This window comes from Festucalex cinctus, chromosome 1 (genome assembly GCF_051991245.1).
Source record: "Festucalex cinctus isolate MCC-2025b chromosome 1, RoL_Fcin_1.0, whole genome shotgun sequence".
In the NCBI taxonomy this organism is placed as follows: domain Eukaryota; kingdom Metazoa; phylum Chordata; class Actinopteri; order Syngnathiformes; family Syngnathidae; genus Festucalex; species Festucalex cinctus.
In genome coordinates, this window is record NC_135411.1 from 45,808,140 (window position 1) to 45,829,294 (window position 21,155).

The window sequence follows — 21,155 nt, forward strand, 5'->3', positions numbered from 1 at the left end:
TTTATATTGTATTTGCGTGTGGGTTTGAGCTGAGGCCCACACTATGATAGGATGTTCATGTTCACACTGTGAAGACCTTTCAACAATTAAATATATGATTTATTAGATAATCTTGTCCTTGGTTCTCACCACCATTTTCTTATTCTTGCTAATAAATGGCGCTGATACAATCTTGTTGACATTTAAATAAAAGGAAAACTTTCAATAAAGAGTTACACTATTCACACTATAAAGTCCATTTGTTGGTAGTGTTTGTTTGTTTTCCAGGCTAAGAAATGCACACACAAAAAAAATACATGACAAATGTATGTATACTCAATTTTATTGTGAAAACTTCTGTACTGCATCTTGCTCACAATCTGCAGTAAAATCAATTAAATTGTACATACATGCTCAAAGGACAATGGACGGAATTACATGTAAGATATTGCTGCACATTGACATGCAATTAAAACACATGAGACAAATGCAATAACAAGGAGATGCTCTCTCTCTCTCTCTCTCTCTCTCATTCACTCACATTTTATACATCATTGAAATTGTTTGTTTTTCAGCATTGCAAATAGGAAGCGTGGAGCTGCCAATGTGGAGTAAACATTTCTGGCTGGTGAGTACGTTCCAACTGACGAGTATGTTCGAACGTATTAAATACGTTCAAACATACTCACAATTGCGTTGCAAAAATACATGCAATTAATACCTCGTGGCATTATGGCATTATTAAGTATGCTTTGTTTGTAGCATTTCGCCTACAAGTATGTTCGAACGTATTTTGAAATATGTTCAAATGTATTTGCAATTATCAGTCAAGCAGAAAAATGGAGACTTTCTGAAAAGGCTTGTGTGAAAAGTAGCCTGAAAATCTGGACTGCCGACGCGTCATCATCAGGGCAAAGTTAAAAGATTCACCAGCTGGCGCATGTTAAATACTAATTAGCTACATGATGAAATGTCATGTAACACTCAAAAACAAAAAAATACAAACAGGGCAGACGCATCCCAACATATACAATATAGTCAATTGAATGTACACAAGAATTTTCTACTGTTAAAAAAAGTCAACAAACAACAGCAAATTGCCATGATGGCAATTCAGGCTCAATCCAGTCAATACAACAACAAAGTGAAAAACTACAATATGCCTAGTACATTCCAATTAAAGAACATGAACTGCTCAGAATGAATGATGACATAATCAAACAGCAAATATATTATGTCTGTAGGACATAAGAATAATTACTTTTTTTTTTTTTTGCAAATACTTTCAACTGTATTTGCAAGTATGTTTGAACATATTTGCGAGTTTGAACGTATTTGCAAGTACGTTTAAACATACTCACCAGTTCAAATGTATTTGCCAGACAAAAATGTTTACTCCACATTGGCAGCTCCGCACTTCCGTAATTCTTCGGGTTACTCTGTGTCCCACATTTACTCTTCCAGAAATGTTAATCAATGGCCAGTGTACATGTTCATGGTTTTTTTTGTTTGTTTTTTAAAATTAATATTGCGGTTGGGAGTGATTATCATGTTCAAAATGAATTTGTTTTAGATGTTTTGTTGATTTATACAGTAATAATGTTACCTCATCATATTATGAAGCCACTATTTTAGTGAATTGAAAGTGAATTTATCGATGTATTCTGATGTTTATTCATTCAACGTTATTTTTCATAGACCAGCACCAAAAACAGCTTCAGCTGAAAATAATCTCTGTCACTTCTCAGACTGCATAATACATTTTTTGTAACAAGTGATCTCACTTGCCAATAAGTCTAAAATACTGCACTATTACAATTAATTTCCGAGTTTATACATTTTAACAGCATTTTTATGTGCATTGTGTAGTATAAAACATTTGTCCAGAATTACCTTGACATTGATATAGACGTGATGTTATCTGCTTGTGGCTCAGTGCTTCAGGGAGTTAGAAGAAAACAAAACAAAACCAGTGGCATGTTATTTCAGTACACCTGGCCATCCATTGGGTTTCTGTTGTGGAAAGCTATTGCAGATTTCTTTGCAGGTCACGCTAACCCATAGTCCTCCTTTGAGGGAACAGAAAGAAATAATTGTACTTCAATCAGTCTTTTTTTTTTTATGTTTGATAAGCGATTAGTCATGTGATATGCAGCTCACATGGACTTACTTATGGCTTGCTTTCATCCCCATAGTTTGTCTTAGCTCTGCAAAGTGTTCTGGAAAACAACAGGAAGAAGATTCATGACACTGAGAACCTCATCAAGAATGCAATGTGATTAAATGTCAACTCACTATGTTTCCACATCCTCCTCGCTAATATGGCTAAGGCCACAAACAGCATGAATGAAGCACATATCATCACAGACTGCATGGAAAATCTAAAACATAGACACAAACACGCCATGTTCTCAAGACTGTCCAGCTTGAAATGCCCTTGTGAGAAATGTGCCGCTACTACTTCCAGTGATTTTCTAACAGATAAAAGTGCAGTTAATATGTCTTTCTTACGTTTGACGCTTCAAGCAGTCATTTGTGATGGGTTTGGGGGCATCTGCAAGAGGCTGAATTGCTGCTTTGGTTGTCATAGTCATCGCTGCTGCTGCTAGGAATAAGAACGCATAGTGATGAGTTTTCTATGGTGAGTTTGCTATGTGTGGTGATTATTGCGTGAATGATGCACCGGAAGGGTCACTGTGAAGAATGCAACCATGCTCAGCAAGGGTTAATACAGTACCTGCACTTACTGGGCCTGGGACTAATTGCATAACGCTGACTGTAAATGCTGTCAAAGAAAACATTGCATTGACCCTAAAGGGCATTTCATTTTTACATTCATAATCGTCAGTAATAAGCATAACAGTTCAGGTGATAAAGTAAAGGTGGGAATGAATATGCAAACTTATTTCAACCTTGTGATTGACAAATGTGGACATCATGACCAAGGATGTCCAAGAAGAATTACTTTATGATAGTTTCCTTGATCCTGATTAATAATACATTATATCTTCCCACATTCTTTGATTTGACAAATGGAAAAATAATTCTTCAAATATGCACTTACTTTCCCCCCCATTAAAATGGGTCACGTGATGCAAGACATACAAAACATCTGTGAATTGACTATTTATTTATTAGTCATACATTTTAATAGTGCTAGTAAAACTCTAGGGCGGCACGGTGGGTGGCTGACTTAGCACGTCCGCCTCCCAGTTCTGAGGACTCCGGTTCGAGTCCAGGCTCCGGCCTTCCTGGGTGGAGTTTGCATGTTCTCCCCGTGCCCGCGTGGGTCTTCTCCGGGTACTCCGGTCTCCTCCCACATTCCAAAGACATGCATGGCAGGTTAATTGGGCGCTCTGAATTGTCCCTAAGTGTGCTTGTGAGTGTGGATGGTTGTTCGTCTCTGTGTGCCCTGCGATTGGCTGGCAACCAGTTCAGGGTGTTCCCCGCCTACTGCCCAGAGCCAGCTGAGATAGAGTGAGCTGGAACAGTATTCAGCACACCCACGATCCAAGTAGGACAACGTGGCATAGATAATGGATGGGTTGCTATGATAACAACACTGTGCAGAGACAGAGCCAGAACATTTTCGGTGGTGTGGCAAGAGAGGACAAGTATTTGGCAATAAAATGACATGCACACATACATGCTTGCACACACCTGTCAGCCTTGAAGACAGTGTGCATGGCTTCTACCACTTCTATAACATGTACTACTGATTCACAAGTTAACAGTTAGTTTCACAACTATTTCGATCGGACTGATGTGAGTGACTGCTATGTAGCGCCAGCCCTGATGCCGCATTTATAATGTACTGACCTTCCTAAAATAGCAGAGTCAGTTAGGGTTAGGATAGGATAGGGTAGTTCATTTCTAACATTTCTGAAAAAGTGGACAAGATTGCTCCTGAGCGTGTGACTGTTACATCGGTTTTAATTCACACAGGATGGAGTATTTGATGTGCTGAAAAACAGTCAGAGATACTGAGAACTAAGACTTTGTTACTCTTCGAAAAAAATGCAATCTCAAAAACGCAGTGGTAATTCTGAGTGGTCCTCTGCCTACAGTCCAACCAGATGATGAGCACTTCGGCCGAGTAATGTCACTGTCGAGATGGCTGACAAGCATCTGTCCTTATTATTCTGTGACCACTATTGACAATCTTTCCATTTTTTTTGTGAATGTTGGCATCTTTTACAACGCAATGGGATTAAGCAGGGAGTCGGATTACTGACAGCCAACATCTTCCAACATTGTGCGTCACTGGACGGCACATTCCAAAACAAAGGTCATGCTGAACCAAAACAACAGATAAGACGAGTCTGTCCCGATTGGAACCCAAGCTCCCACACTCCTCCCTCCAGAACAGATTCATTTGTCCTCATCAGAGTCCCCAGTCTACCAAACACCATCACCTCCAGATTCACCTCTGCACTGTACGTTGCCTCCAAACGACGCTATGAATGACTCCACACCGGATTTCACTGACAAGATGAATGATCTTGTCAGTTTTGGAATTCAACTCACTCCCCGATGTTTTCACCGCTTAACCTTGCTCATCATTTGCAAAGGTCCAACGAAGCTCAGACAACAACTGCCTCTACTTAAAAAAAAAGATATATAAATAACACGAGAAAAATGGTTGAGAAACATTGCACGAGCTATCTTGACTTAATACCATCTGGCTTGTTCAAAACTAATGTGAAATCTGCTCAAGGCGATTTACAGCAAATAATCAACTGCTCACTTCAATCAAGCGAGCTTCCTAAACCCCTGAGAGTAGCCGCCGTCAAGCCCATTTGAAAAAGAGAACGCTGGATGTCTCTTTGTTAGCATAGAGCCATCTCAAACCTTCCTTTCTTTTCCAATTTTTTTTTTTTTAATCAACTCAGCAAATTCTTGAACTCAAACGGACTGTTTGATAAATTCCAGTCAGCTTTCTGACCTCATCACAGTACAGAAACAGCTCTGCAAAGCACTGAATGATATCAGATTGAAAACTGGCGCAGGGAAGTTATCTGTGCTTGTCTTATTGGACCTTAATGCAGCATTTGATACAATTGATCATAATATACTGTTGAAGAGGCTGGAAACTTGGGTGGAGTTAAATGGAACAGTCTTAAAATGGTTCAGGTCCTTCTTGGAGGAAAGGAACTATTTTGACCTTTTAATTTTTTGTTGTTGTTGCAGCACAAATTGCATTTTCACTGCATAAAATGCTCCATGTGTTTTGGAGAAAGTTGCAGAAAGACCAGGAAAACATAGGCATGGTAGATAATAGTACAATTCAGGTTATAGTGTTTTATATTTTGCAAAAGTGCCAACTAAATTCTGAGATCTCTGCAAATAAATCATAAATATGTAATAAAATACATGCAGTTGATGTTCTTACTTCCTGTCAACTTACTAGTTGATGGTCGGTGTGAAACCTGCACATGCACTGGAATCTGCTGTTGTCCGGCAGAACACCAGTACCAGCCCATATCTCTCATCTGCAGCTTCTTTATGGTTATGGTCAAAGTCCTAGTTTTGTCATCATGGATGGCCACAGTCATGTCTTCATAGGTTCCATCAGCACCTGTCACCAGGCAGGAGCTTGCGTCTCCACTCCTACACCACTTCTTCTCACTCTCTCTGTTGGTGAAGGACCAGTGAATTAATGAATGCAATGTTGTATGCATATGCAGTACATATATATCTTCACTCTGAGTAGCTTGTGTTGAACGCATCCCATGATGATCTTAAAGCTCCGACTAGGAAGTAACGCTGATGTGGCTTATATCATAGTTGCATGTCTGATATTTGGAACCAATCTGCGTCAAAATTGCTAAAGAATTTGATGCAATAAGTTCGAATGAACTTATTGGCGCCAAACACATAGCTTGCTCTATTGCTAATACAGGGTTTCCATGAATTCTGGGTACAAGGTATTAAAAGAAAAAGAAAAAAAAAGAAAGAAAAAAAAAACCTTCCTAAAGATACACAGAAACTTAAATTGAAAAAGCTTCACGTACACAATGCGCATATGATGTCACATCCGTAGAAAGAGGGCGGGAAATTCAAACCGGAATCCAGTCTGAAAACTATTCACCACAGGCTGGCAGGAGTGCCCACTGTGAACAATTAAGGTGTTAATCTACTAATTAGAAGATGTTTCAGTCATAAATTGTGAAATAAAAAGGCTGTTAGAAGGATTTTTTGGGAAAATTGTTACAGAGAGCAGCTTTAAAACAAAACAATTTCATTTCAATTGTAATGTTGATAATATTTTCAACATGATTTCCATCATTTTCAATGCATAATTGATGTGCTTTGCCTTGCACTCAATTTCAGCACATTGACATGTGTTTTCTCATACGGTTTGAATCTAATCTTCATCGAGTATGCCTGAATTTTGTACACGTCAAATTATGCCTTGAAAATGATGGAAATCATGTTGAATATTTATCAATTGGAAAAAATTGTTTTGCTATACGAAGTATGTGTTTTTTACTATGTATCCAGACTATGGACACCCTGTATATCTAATATCGCAGCTAGTGGTAGGAAAATGAAGCTTCATGAACCACTCTTCATTTTCCAAATCACAATGCAGGTAATTAGTGTACCAAGTAGCATACAGGCTAATCCATTCGATATTCAGGCTGTTTTCCGCGAGGACTATTAATGCCGGTTTTACAACATCGAAGTGCGCAATAACTCAACCCAGATTCTACTGTTGGCCACAATTCAACCCAAGATTCTACTAAATGTAAGCTATTTGAAACTTGAAAAACTACTTTTCCATTGATAGAATAATGCAGTAGAAATGTCTTGACATAATTTTCCAAATAATTGAATGTCGGACTTTGTAAAACGCTTTGAACACCATATGGCAGGGGTAGCAAACTGCAGTCCTCGAGAGCCAGAGTCCTGCAGGTTTTAGAGGCTTCCCTACTCCAACTGCAGCTGATTCCAATTAACAGGATCATTAGCAGGGTTATGCTGATGAGCTGATCGTGAATCAGCTGTTTTGGAGAAGGGAAATATCCAAAACCTGCAGGACTCCAGCCCTCGATGACCGGGTCTCACCGCCCCTGCCATATGGTGTAATGCAATCCTCCATTTACTAGTCGGTCAAATTTGACTTATTTTCCGGGATATACAGTAGGTAAGTTACATAATTTTTTTCCTCAGAAATGTGTCATATTAAGTTACGAACCAACCAGAATTCATTTTATTTACTGATATCAGGTTTTTAGTCGCGAGTCCTATCTTAAGCTTGGATTAAAACTTCATCAGAACCTGCTATCTCGTTAGGGGAAGCATTTAACTTAATAACTAAATTCTCTTACTTATCAGATTACTCTATTAACTGGAAAAAATCAACATTATTACCTATTACAGAAAATTCATGGAACCCTACAAGTCAGGATCCACACTACTCCTTTCCTACAGGTAATTTAAAATACTTAGGTGTTAAAATTTCACCTTAGTTAACTGAATTAACTTCTTTAAAATTTTTTTACCATTATTGGATAGCATTCGTAGTGCTGGGGGGCGGGCGTGCCACCTACACCCGCCGGGTTGGGTGAGGCCCCGCTGGTCGCTCCTCTTACTCACTTCACTAGTTTTGCACTATACACTTTGTAAATATACACATAGGGCACACAACACATTTCTTGGTGGGGTGGGGAAGGGTGGAAACACCGTCTTCACCACTCGCGGGGGGCGGGATTCGCGGGGGGGTTGGCGGTGGTCGGGGTGGGTGGCGGCTTGTTTGAGGGGTGGGGGGGGATGGGTGGGTGGGGGGTTGGGGGTTGGGGGTTGGGGTGTGTTCGGGGGTTTGGGGGGCCGGGGGTGGCGGGGCCTGGGTCGTGGCGGGTGGCGGGTTTGGTTGGGGTGCGGGGGGGTCGTGGGGGGATGGGGGCTGGGGACCGGTGGGGCGCTGTGGGGGCCCGCTGGGCCTCGTTCTGCGGCCTTGGGCTCGGGGGTGTGGGCCGGGGCTGGGGCGGGGTTGTTCCGGGAGTCTGGGTCGGGTGGAGTGGGGGTGGCCTTGGTGCGGCCTGGGGATTCCGGGGGGGGGGGGGGGGGGGGGGGGGGGGGGGGGGGTGCTCGCTTTGCTGGACCGGGGGGGGGCGGTGCTCGCTTTGCTGGACCGCGGTTGACGGCTTCTTTCTTTGGTGGTGGTCCTTATGCATGCCAGATCCTTCGCACCAGCATCTACTGAAACTCAAACAGAATTTGCCTCTCCCTCCCACTGCTCGTTGAATCAGTGGGTGCTGGTGTCTGTGGATCTCACTTTGCTTTATCTATCCTTCCCTCCTTCCTCTCTTTAGTTTTTCCTCTGGTCACTTGAGATCTCAATTTATTGGAAGTTTGAGGTTTCTGGGGTTGGCATAAGACTGGTTTTGTAACCACACAGGAGGGGTTTGGTTGGTGCTGGATTTCACTTTGATGGATTGGATGTACTGGCTTCTATGGATCTCACTCTGCCTCGTCGATCCTTCCCTCCTTCCTCTCTTTAGTTTTTCCTCTGGTCTCTTGAGATCTCGATAATTTGTTGGAATTTAGAGGCTTCCGGGGTTGGCGTAAGACTTTGATTTTGTAACCATGGGGAAGGCAGGAAGTGTTTGGTCGGTGCTGGATTTCACTTTGATTTATCTTTCTTTTCTCTTTCTTTTTTCTGACCTTTTCTCTGGTCTCCTGACCGTTTGAACCTCACGACTCTGGCAAGATTCTGAAGTATATTTATAAGGTTTTAGGTGAATTAATGAGAATAAATTTATACGTATTTGCACGCACACGCACGCGCACGCACGCAAACGCACGCACGCACGCAAACGCACACGCACGCAAAAAAAAAAAAAGAGCAATGATGATAAGACGTTGAATCGGTAAGACTACCGAATGAATAATTCTGAGCTCTTTTAAAAAAAAAAAAAAAAAAAAAAAAACTTCATCAGCACTTGTATTTATTTAATGCATTTTTTAAATGAGAGTAACAAAAGGGATGCAAAATATGAAAATGGACTGTAAAGACCTGTCTCTTGGACTGTAGAGACATTGAACTGTGACACTACGTCCCTCCTCCTCACTCAGCCTGCCATTCACTACAGACATCCCTGCAGAAAACAAATAGAATTTCTCTTGTAGTGAAAAATCATTAAAAATCTTGTGCCAAAGAACAACCTGATAGTAAAATACAATCCTCCACTCACCTGGGATGACTTTGACGTAAGTGAAGGCACGGATATCAGCTTCCCAGAATCCACCAAGCTCCACGCCACACATGTACCAGCCAGAATCTTCCTCCATTAAGTTCTTCATTGTCACTGTGAAGACTTGCTGGATCGGGTCATCAAAAATGCTTACTTTGTCCTCTGACTGGCTGTCAGAGAAGGAGTCATCTGTGCGGGCCAAACTTGCGCAGAATTCTCTCATTTTCCCCCGACACCAGTACTTCACATAGCTGGCGTACTGAGGCTCGTAATGACATGGGAGAATGAGCGAATCACCTTCCAGGACTGTATACTCGTGCTGGGTTGTCAGCCCACAAAGCAGTCCTGATGGACAGATGAAATGTGCTCCAGTGTTTATTTAACTTCAAATTCACTAGCAAGGGTCAGTCACAACAAGACATTGCATTATCCTGTCCTATATTAAGTGAAGAAAAGGGAAGTGCTTTGACCATTTCACAGTTTCACTTTCCCTTTTGTCAAAAACGATTCTGTTGATTCTTTTTGGGATATGCCTCACTGCTGGTTTTGGAACAGACAAACTAACCAACCAGGCTTTTGAAAACTTGAAGAAATAAAAATTTAAGGCGATTATGTTTTTCAAGGGGTAAACACAGTGATGAAGCTTTGGAGACATTTATAAGGAAAGTTTATTGAGTTACTTTGGAAATGTGACCAATTACGTTTATAGAATAATAATAAAAATATTACGCTACCACAGAAAATACACAACGGTTAGCAAAGGACTGGCACAGAACTATTAATCATCTTTGCATTCTTTCTCACAGGCATATTTGTGTAAAAAAAAAAAAAACTGTTTCAAAAAATGAGAAGTTACCTGGGATCCATGGGAACAGGCTGAGCAGCAAACAGCTGACTTGCTTCATGTTTAAATTGGTGATTACTTATCAATCCCAATCCCTTCCCAAGTCTGTGTTTTTCAGACTGCAGATTCCGCTAGTTCAACCTCTCTCTGGTCATGTGATCACAAGTTGGATCCAGATGTTGCACGTGTTAACCACATAGATGCCAGATAGAAACAGGATTACTTCTGCTTTAGCTTGCCTCAAAATATAAAATCTGCTTTTGTCTGCAATATTTTGAACATATTTAAATTCTAAAGTCATGCTTATGCATTCTGTAAATATGCATTGTGATCATTTTCAAGATTCATGATGCTTTTATTGTCTGTTCTGGCGTTATGAAACTATCACGCAAGGAATCTAATATTTGTCTGGCCCAGACAAATATTGTGCAGTAAAAGAGTGTAATGTAAAAAGGGTATAAAATATCAATCCATCCATTTTCTATTCCGCTTCCCCTCATTTGGGTCACACGTGAGAATTTAGGCAAGAGAATGGCTACAACCAGACAATCGCAGAGCACATATCGATAAACAACCATTCATTTCTATCTTTCTGGAATGTGGGAGGAAGCCAGCATATTCAGAGAAAAAAAACACACAAGCATGGTGAGAATATCCAAAGTCCAGGCAGGCAGGAAGGCTCAAGCCAAGATTCGAACCCTGACATTAAGCATTAGGCAGTCATACTAACTAACCTCACTGTGCTACTGCAGAAAAACTGCTGAATTATAAGAACAACCAAAATGCAATGGAATAAATGGTTTTATGGATTGGTGCAAGATCTGTCTGCACAGGTGCACCTAATAGGATCAACGAGGTAGCTCAACATGCTGCTCACCGATTGGTGGAGGTTGGAGGTGCTGCCCTTTAAAACCGGTGACATCAGGAGCCACCACAACCCTTCTCCCTCTCCTCCCAACCAGCCATGCCTGTAAATTGTTTGTTTTGTTGGCAATCCTGTGTTTGAGTATGGGTGAACTGCCATTTCTGTTCCTTATGTTTTCCTCTGTTTCTTTAGTTCGGAAGGTAAGATTCTGTTTTTCTGTTTACTTAATTATTTAGGTTAGTTTCTTTACTTTTCTGTATATGGATGAAAGATATGACGATTCAGACAAATTTACATCACCGGCTCATCTATTTTTGATGACTTTGAGTGGCTGCTTGGGATGTGAGGGAGTTGGGACCCCTTTTTTTTTTTTTTTTTTTATGTTGCGCCCTGCATCCTCTATGTGGGACGTAACAAAGGAAATGTGTAAAGTGCACATGATGAACACTCCCCACCACCACCGCACAAAAGAAGAAGGTTAAAAAAAGAAACATTGAAAAGAATAAGTAATGGCAACATCAATCTTGCCACACTATCAAGTCAACAGAACAAAAATAAATAAATACTTATGTCAGACCAGAATATGAAAATTGTACATGTGAGTATGTGTAAATGATTTAGATAGGTATTTTTAGGAAATTCATGTATATATGTTTTTGGCAAATGTGAATATGTCGAAGTGCACTTGTGTATTTATATAACCTGGTTTATATATTTTATTTTAAAAATAGTAAATTAGTATTGTATTAATAATGAAATAAGTTTAAATATATAAAGTAAAAGGGGTAGGACTAGATAAGTTTCTAACTTCTTCCTACTCCCTTTTGAACATGTAAGTTTTGATTGATTGATTGATTGATTATTTTATTGGAATTTTCTTTTCTTTTGATTTCTGTTGTTTTTTTTTATCTCTGTTGTTTGCCTGTTTATATGTTCAATAAATCAAATAAAAAAACAAACAAACAAAAAAAAACAGAGTGTAACAAATTTGTTCTACATGTTCCGACTGAGCCAATAATATGTTTAGTTATAACTCACGTAGCTTTCGTTTGTTTTGTGTCAATTCCTGTGATTCCTTGCAAATGTTCAAGTCTAGATCCATCCACGATCCATCCATCCATTTTCCGAACTGCTTATCCTCAGCAGGGACGTCGGTGTGCTGCAACCTATCTCAGCTGTCTTTGAGCCGTAGGCAGAGTGAACTGGTCACACTGACTGGTCATCAGCCAAAATTTTTTTTTTTTTAAATGGGTGAATTTTGGTGCTTAATTCATATTCCACAAATACAATATTAAACAGAATGCCGTATTTACACTCGTAGGGGCATACAACACATGATTGTAAAGACAATTTTTGACTTAACTTCCGCTTTAAATGTTTTGGTATTCAAATACTGTTGGCTTGACTTCAATTTCTTTACTAAGTCATTTAAATTGAGTAAATATTCAGCAACAACAATTTACATATTCACTTTTATTACAGGTACAAGAGCTACGTAATAAAATGATGATCTTGATTGTCATCGTCTACTCGCATATTTAATGAACAAGTTGTGAGCTATACCCATCTCAGCCATGTTGTACACACTATCAAATGAGTAATATATCACTTTCTGCAATCTGTCAATCGACAAAGTTCAATGACACACTGTATGAGCAGGAAACTCCTGACTTTCTCGCCTCAATGTCATTTGTGGTCTGCAGCTGATAATGATTTCTACCAAAATTATCATTTTAATCAGAGTATCCTACTGTGTTTTGACTAGTACTGGCGCATACAATATATTCTTGTTTTCTTTCCCCCAAAGCTTTAGTTTCTCTTTAAAGGGACAACGCATGCACAAGCCTGTTAATGGTTGGTTGAAGTACACTTTCATTTTATGGCAGCATTCCATCACTTTGGGTCGGAGTCTATCTGCGTGACATATAAAAGCATGAAAGCATATCTGTCAGATTACGAGGTCATCTCCAAATAGGTACACTTCATTCATGGTCACCCTATTCATTTTATATTGGATCAGTGCACCGAACCATTCATTCAATAACCTTTTTTTTTTTTTTTTTATGTGAAGCCATTTTTGTGGATGTATGCTTTGCGTTATTGTCGAAAGGTCAAAGGTTATCTTCAGCTCTGGAGCTGCTTTGCAATTGGGGCAAAACTGACTGCTCTTCAGGATGTGTGAGAATTCCATTCACCTTGACTAAAGCTCCAGTTTGAGATGAAGAAAAAGCCTCAGATGCTGCAATCCTCATGCTTCTCCGTAGGTATGTTTTCATTTGGTGAAGTGTTGTTTTTGCACCAAACAGAATTTGGAATTATAGACCAAAACATCAACCTTGCAAATATCACATAGCAATAACCACTACATTTTACGTGATTTCATTCCTTTTTCTTTAAAAATTTTCACCTTTTTACAGGAGCTTCCTGTCCTACATTCACAATCCTTCCAGTTAGATCCCTGTTTTTATTTCACATATTTGTATTTTATATTTGCTAACAATTACATGTGGTTTCCTGATACACTGAGCGCATTTTTCTCTGCCACAAACTTGGTATAGGGCATTCAACAAGTATGTTTCAAAGAAACAAAGCTGAATGAATACAATTAGAACAATGTTAAGCAAATTATTACTGCTGGACTGTTTATAGCTGTCAGTCCAAAACATGCCTAACTAGAGTAATAATTATAACCACAAGAGGGCAGCATCTTGACTTTTTAAGCACATTGGGCTAATGACAGCCTGGCCTTTTGGTGATATTGTATGGGCTGTGAATATACCTGAATGTTTGCGTTAACAAATTGAATGTGCACATTGTTGTGCCACTCTCTGTGTCAGTTAGTCAATATTACAACTTTCCATCCATATTCACAAACACACACACATGCACAGATGCATAGACATATACAACATATACAAACAGATTCTGTTTTGTACAATTTACTTCAATACGTTGCCTGCCCACCTGCTTGGATACCTGCCCGCTCACTTCCTGTTCTGGTTCAACATTAAGTATGTTACATTGTACAGTCACCATTAGCATTACAATGTTTGTGCAATGGAAGGGTATTTCACAGTTTCGAGTAGTTCTGACAACTCATTCAAGTGCTTATTTTGGGTTTTGGTGCTTCCAAGTCAAATGCATTCTTCATTTACTGTATTAAAAGCTGATGTGGTGGATCACAGTAATTGAAATAAGCCATATTTGTACATACTAAGGTATGTTCAATTATATTTTCAAAAGAGTTTAATACAATTTTGGAGCAAAGTTTAATGATTTTTGCACGTTTAATTACAGTTTCAGTTTCACCTGTGTGTATCCTGCTTTGATTCTTATCTCCATGTCTGCCTTATTCTTGTTAATTGTAGAACTTCAATAATTGGAAATGCATTCAAAAGTGATTGATGTGATTGTATTATTTTTGTATTAAACTGTCTGTTTGTATTTTAGCCTAGGTAAATCAGCTAAAACAACGAATACGACGACCCCTCGCCGAGATGATAGCCTCGATCTTACGAGTTGACGACAAGGTTCTTATTAGCTTTGCAAAGATGCTTGATCCGCGCTACTTGTTTCCAAGCATACAGAAAAACTATGAACCAAAAGTGACTACTTTTTTATTTAAACATGTTTTTTCATTGAAGGAAGGAAAAGGAAAATAAGGAATTGTTTGGTTTATTGCTAATATTGTTTATCTATCTGATTATTATTATTTTTTTTGCATTTTCACTATATATTTTTTTCTTCCTTCTGTGAAATGTGAAGTCAACATTGATTACATTGTTTACTTTTTTTTTTTTTTGTTCTAATGGAAAGGAGCTCTTCCCTTTTTCAAATTTATTTATGTATTTATTTATTCATTTTACTTTATTTTTTATTTTTATTTTTTTACATTTATATCTATTTCTATTTCCCTTGGGGGGGAAAGTTGTATTTTTTTGTTTTTTACTCTCTCTTTCTTCATTGCATCTGCCCAGTTTAGCAAATTGTATTATATTTTTGTTTATACACTGTTGAATATTTAACTATATTTCTTGTTTGGTTGAGACATTAACACCTTCAAAGCTATGACATTCAGTATTTAGTATTATTATTATTTTAGTAGTAACCAGGTTACACTACGTGCTACCTTATCCTAAACATGAGCCCTAACAATCACTGCGCTGTGATCTCAAGTTGATTCAATTGGTGCTTTTTTGTTTTTTAAGTTTTCATAATGGGAGTCGGGGTCGGAATCGGACGTTGTCTCCCAATCAGGACTAGGATAAATATATGAGGTTATTTTTATAACTTTTTTATTTATTTATTTATTTTAATTATATCTAGAGTTACGCTGTGGCACAGAGTGAGACTTAATTTTTCCATACAGCAAAGTGTCATGGCATGGCTTTGCTATTGCCTGAATGCCGTCGAGTGCGCTAAACAAGGAAATAGCTGATTGATAATAAGCGTCTGTGTTCGCTCCTGCACTCGCTCATGACTTCTAACTATTGTTGAATTTTACATTGGGATTTTTTAATGACATTGTTGCAGCATGCCTGGCGGAAAAAAGAGCTGATGAGATTGAAGAGATAAAATCTACTAGTACTCTTGTAAAACCCAATGGAATGGTCACCGAATTAGCCTACTTGAAATGAAGAAGAGTATTGAGCCACTTCTGCAGGAAATTCAGCATTTGAAGAGAGAGGCACAAGAAAAAGATCGACACATTGTAGCCTTGGAACAAAAAGTGGATGATTTGGAACAGAATCTTCGTATCAACGATGTGACAGTCACAGGTATCAAAATCAAGAGCTGCGGCCGGCACAAGCGCAGATGATTCTGACCAAACTCAAGTGAACGAGACTATGGACCAGCAAGTGACAATTCAACTTCGAGATTTAGGATTAATTGTAGATCCTGCACACATTCAGATGTGCTATTCGCTTCCAACTGGGGATACACAACCACCTACCACCTAGTTCTGATCAGGTTTGTTGACAGTAAGAATATAAACATTGTCGAGCTTTAATTCTGTTTGGACATTTGGCGTAACATTCAGGCTGTCTTGATAAGGTTGTATTGTGGCTGCAACGAATTTGCTGGCAATATTCAAAATGGGGTTGGGGAATTTGGTTCCTGGATGCGGCTGTTGGGGGCAAATCTGCTGGGTAGGCTGGCCTTGGTGAGCGCTCAGAAGTACTCTATCAAGTAAGCATCATCGGATGCTAGCAACAGCGGTGTCTGAGGTGACCAGGATCGAGGGAATATTGCTGTGGACGCAATGGGCAGAATGCAAGTCGATCTACTCTTCTGGAAGCCACAACGTGAAAACTGATCTAAGGTCAGTGAAGACGCTACTTGTGAACGCATGCATGCGCTTGCCTTGGCGTCTGGGAGCCAATTCACCAGTTCCAAATGACTAGGACAAGCCGCAATTTTCACCCGGACATTCAAGATGAACTGAGCGAGTGCGAGTGTGCATGCAGACATAAGTCTGGGATTGATGGACAACGATATGAATCAATGACTATCATAATCAATATATATGACTGATGTGTTTAGTAAGAACCGATGGGGACAGGTTTCTAATTAGCCATCAGCTTCTACCGTCAGCCTTTCTTTCGGATGTCAATGGTGCAAATGATCTGATCGATGTAAACTGTAATGTGACCGAAAGAAAAAAACGAAAAAACGAAATAATTTTAAAACTGAGTAACCAGAACCAGAAAAAGCCTCTTCAATACATGAGCCAGAGTTTAGTTTGTTTTGTTTCATTTTGTTACAGGTAATTATAAGTTCCAATACTTTTTTGTAGTTTTTGTTTGCTCTTTCAAAAGAGTCAGTTATATTTACTAAATGTCAGGGTATGGTGGGATGAGGTGGTAGTTGTGAACCAGGGAGGCTGAGCGAGGAGGCAGAGGTGAGGTCAACAAAAAATGATTTTCTTTAATCAAACAATAACAAGGAGGTAAAACACGGTACTATTTGGGAAAAACAAAAACAACAAAGTCCAAAAAGGCAAACCAGGCAAAATGTAGAAGGAACCGACAGTACAAAAAACAACAATGAATTTACGCAAAGGGGAGACAAGAGACTAAATAGTGTGTATTTACACACATGCAAATTGATACAACGAGACACACCTGGGCAAGACACAAGTGGCAGAGGGTGCTGATTGGTTGGCACATGAGGAAGGGCAGGCAAACACAGGAGGACATGACAATGCTTGACAAGACTAGGGGAGACACACAAGGTAAACAAAACAAAATACAGATTGTGACTAACTAAAGAGACTCCAAGACAAAAATCAAATTAAACCCAACTTAAACCATGACACTAAAATGTTGCACTATTCTGTTTAGCACACTTCTTGAAAGAAGGAATTTTATTTATTGAATTGTTGACATTCTAATCAGAAGAATTGATTAAATGATTGAAATTTGGAAAAGGATATTGTTTTTGCAAATACATAGTATTCACAATACAGTTATTGGCAAATAATTATTTGTATATGTGTCTAGAGTCTGGACTATAGGAATTTCAGTGGTGGTTGATGTTTCTTTGAGTACAGAAGAGTGAGAGGGACAAGGAATATGAAGATTATTACTACAATGCAACATTATACTACAGTGCAAGTATGTTTCCTTTGAGAATTATGCTGTTCAGTCATGAGTTTCCTGAAATGCTCATTCATTTTTGAGCTGGTCACATTGCCACCCAACTTCTGATTTCACTTCATTGCCCTTCCTGTAACTTCAATTCAACATCCTGTGGGGAGTCAATTCAAATTCATCCATTGAATTGAATTGAACGATGAAATTCTGAATTTTACACAACACTGATACACAGCATACAATGTTGTGTACTTATGGAGCCCCTAAGGTGACATGGGGAAAAAAAAAACAACAACAACTTTGCGTTCCCTCGCAAACGGAAAGTTTTTTTTTCGCTTACCATGTCACCTTCACTGTGCCGTAAACACTTCCGGGTCATCTTCCATGTGAACAAAAGCGACGTGTAAACAAAGCAGTGGGAAAATACATGCTCCATTCTAGTCGCGTTGGGAAAGCTTTCCCACTGTTTTGTTTCATGTTTACAAACGTTCCATCCTTGTCGCTTTTGTTCACATGGAAGATGATCCGGAAGTGTTTACGGCGCAGCTAAGGTGACATGGTAGGCGAAAAAAAACAACTTTGCGTTCCCTCGCAAAACAACTTTGCGTTCTCTTGCAAAGATTGCGTTCCCTCGCTGTTTTTTTTTTTTCCTACCATGTCACCTTAGGGGCTCCGTATGTACTGGACTTTATGCAGATGAAACTTATTTACATCTTTAATGTAAGTAATGACATAATTATGCTGTCAAACTCTCAAACGTAAGCTGACTTCATTTCCTGGTCACAATTTCTGACTGATGTGTACGTGTGTGTGTGTTTGAATCGATCAATTTACAATCATCAAGATGTCGCGTGTCTACTGGTTGAAGCCTTGGATTAACTGGGAAATGTGAGCGGTTTGTTGCCTCTCCGTTTTCAATCAAAGCATTAATCTACTGGTTGAGTGAAAACTGCCAACGGACAGGAGTAGGGACACACATACACGCATGCATGCAGGTCATATGCTGCACAAGCACTTGAACGGAACCCGCGTAAAAGTGATGAGAAATGTCCTTTCATGGTTATTTATGTAAAGCTGGGAGAGCAAACACAGGCAAAAGGGAATATTAATGTGAGGAATGTTTATTGTTGGCTCAAAGATTGCTCGGGAGAATTTAATCAGCAGCGATGTGAGATGTCCACAGGTGGGTTCTCTGATTGGCAGGTAAGGAGGCCAATCAGGCACGTATACAAGCACGGATTCGGATCTTGACAAATAAAGTATACATGAGGACACAACTGACTGAATTTTTTTTGCCGACGAGAGTAGGGTCTGTGGATGCTGTAGATCAGCTCGATGCCGGGAGGGGGGGCCGCCCTGTTGGCCCCACCCGCCTCATGCCCCTGCTTGACAGAATAGTATAAAGACAATAAATAAAAGAAAAGGCAATTTGGCAACAAGGTGTGGAATTCAGAGCTGGTTTATACAGCTGATGATTGCTTTCAGATATGGAGGACCAAAACTGCCAATATTCAAAATAAATAAATGACCAAATAAATAAATAAATGACTAAAAGTGAAAATAAAAATGAATAGAAAAAAATCTAATTCAATAATTATATCCACAAAAAATAAATATTAATGGAAATAAATCCGTTTTTCTTTTCACTTTGTCATTTATTTATTTATTTAGTCATTTATTTATTTATTTATTTATTTATTTCGGAATGTATTTATTTAGTCATTTATTTATCTATTTATTTAGTCATTTATTTATTTATTTCGGAATATATTTATTTAGTCATTTATTTATTTATTTTGGAATTTATTTATTTAGTCATTTATTTATCTATTTATTTAGTCATTTATTTATTTATTTAGTCATTTATTTAATTATTTATTTATTTATTTATTTGGGAATTTATGTATCTATTTATTTAGTCATTTATTTATTTATTTCGGAATTTAGTTATTTAGTCATTTATTTATTTATTTCGGAATTTATTTATTTAGTCATTTATTTATCTATTTATTTAGTCATTTATTTATTTATTTTGGAATTTAGTTATTTAGTCATTTATTTATTTATTTCGGAATTTATTTATTTAGTCATTTATTTATCTATTTATTTAGTCATTTATTTATTTATTTCGGAATATATTTATTTAGTCATTATTTATTTACTTCGGAATTTATTTATTTAGTCATTTATTTATCTATTTATTTAGTCATTTATTTATTTATTTATTTATTTAGTCATTTATTTATTTATTTATTTATTTATTTGGGAATGTATTTATCTATTTATTTAGTCATTTATTTATTTATTTTGGAATTTAGTTATTTAGTCATTTATTTATTTATTTCGGAATTTATTTATTTAGTCATTTATTTATCTATTTATTTAGTCATTTATTTATTTATTTATTTAGTCATTTATTTTTTTATTTAGTCATTTATTTAGTAATGTATTTATTTTTAATTTTGGCAGTTTTGGACCTCCATATTCACGTGGGTCATTGCTCCACTCAACACTCTCCAATCCTACACACAGAGACATGTGCACACACATGCACACGCACGAAATTTAGAACATTAGTCAACTCATGAGCCACTTCACAGTTTAAGGTATCATTATTAGTTTATTTATTTATTTATTTTGGCTGGTTCTCAATTTGTTCAGTATACACAAATTAAATCATAAATATAATGATGAATCACACATCCGTGTGTCAAACATAGTTGAAGATGTTGACATGTAAGCATAAGCATTGTGATTTGAGTTTTTAAGCCAGTAAAGCAACATGTTTCTGTTTTATTTATTAATCATATCGCTGGCATCGGGTGGAATCCTTGTACTGTACTTCCAAAATCATCACTCTTCAGGAGCCCCCAAAGACACCATGTTTGGTCAATCATTATCATTGTATTGTCAAAGAAAGCAAGCCATTTTCAACACTATAGATTTGTCAGTAGTTTTCAAAAATAACAGTCAGTGGATTGACCAAACGTGTAGAATTGTGGGGGGAAGAAATGGATCAAATTGTGACATATAGGAAGTTCTGGCTGATGCCAGCAATATTTATACTGTATTTGTATTTGCATAATGTCGTTTTAGACATTGTGCTGAAATATGTTGAGAGTTAATGTGTAGAAAAAAATAAGTTTCTAGCTAAAACAAAGACAAAATCACACAATGAGACCCCCCGAGAGGAGCTGACAGCATCATGATGCATCCTGTGAAAAATGACTCCCTGGATACAATGTGTGTGTGTTTTCGTGTGATTGAATGAGTCAAGTGATGATGACATGACACCGTCATTTTCAGATAAGGACAAAGGATGTGATGTGAAGATTTCATGTCGGAGGAACTTCCAAATGTTCACTTTACAAACTTCACTATTGAGTTGTTACACTACTGAAGAAATGACAAACAGATGGTTTGGATGCCTTGCTTTAGTATGTACAGCAACTAACAATTAACAGAAAACAAGATATGTGGTTTGTGGTTACACAAAATGTAAATCACTGGGGGTAACATCCTACTAGATGGATTATTTTTCATTGGTACACCTTCATTACAACATTCCAAACTATAATGCTTTACATATATTGGGTTGATATTGCTATAGAGTAGATGACACCTGTCCAATTTAGGATTGTTTGACCGATAGGAAGCAGAGAACTGAGTGC

The 21,155-nt window shown here is 38.1% G+C and overlaps 1 protein-coding gene across 3 annotated transcripts; it reads right to left on the reverse strand.

Moving 5' to 3' along the window:
• Nucleotides 1–308: 308 nt before the first annotated feature.
• pigr (polymeric immunoglobulin receptor) lies at nt 309–10,281 on the reverse strand. 3 transcript variants are annotated; one of them, XM_077537526.1, is made up of 8 exons: nt 10,036–10,281; nt 9,180–9,524; nt 9,002–9,083; nt 5,372–5,613; nt 2,491–2,584; nt 2,275–2,360; nt 2,150–2,198; nt 309–2,048 (listed from the first exon to the last, which is right to left on the reverse strand). In XM_077537526.1, the coding sequence occupies exons 1-8, from the start codon at nt 10,082–10,084 to the stop codon at nt 2,033–2,035; spliced, it is 963 nt and encodes a 320-aa protein (XP_077393652.1). In that variant the 5' UTR covers nt 10,085–10,281; the 3' UTR covers nt 309–2,032. The 3 variants fall into 3 exon arrangements, with proteins under 3 accessions (XP_077393652.1, XP_077393671.1, XP_077393662.1); XM_077537545.1 differs by having other exon boundaries at nt 2,491–2,581; nt 5,387–5,613; nt 10,036–10,280; XM_077537536.1 differs by having other exon boundaries at nt 5,387–5,613; nt 10,036–10,276.
• Between the last annotated feature and the right edge of the window lie 10,874 nt (nt 10,282–21,155).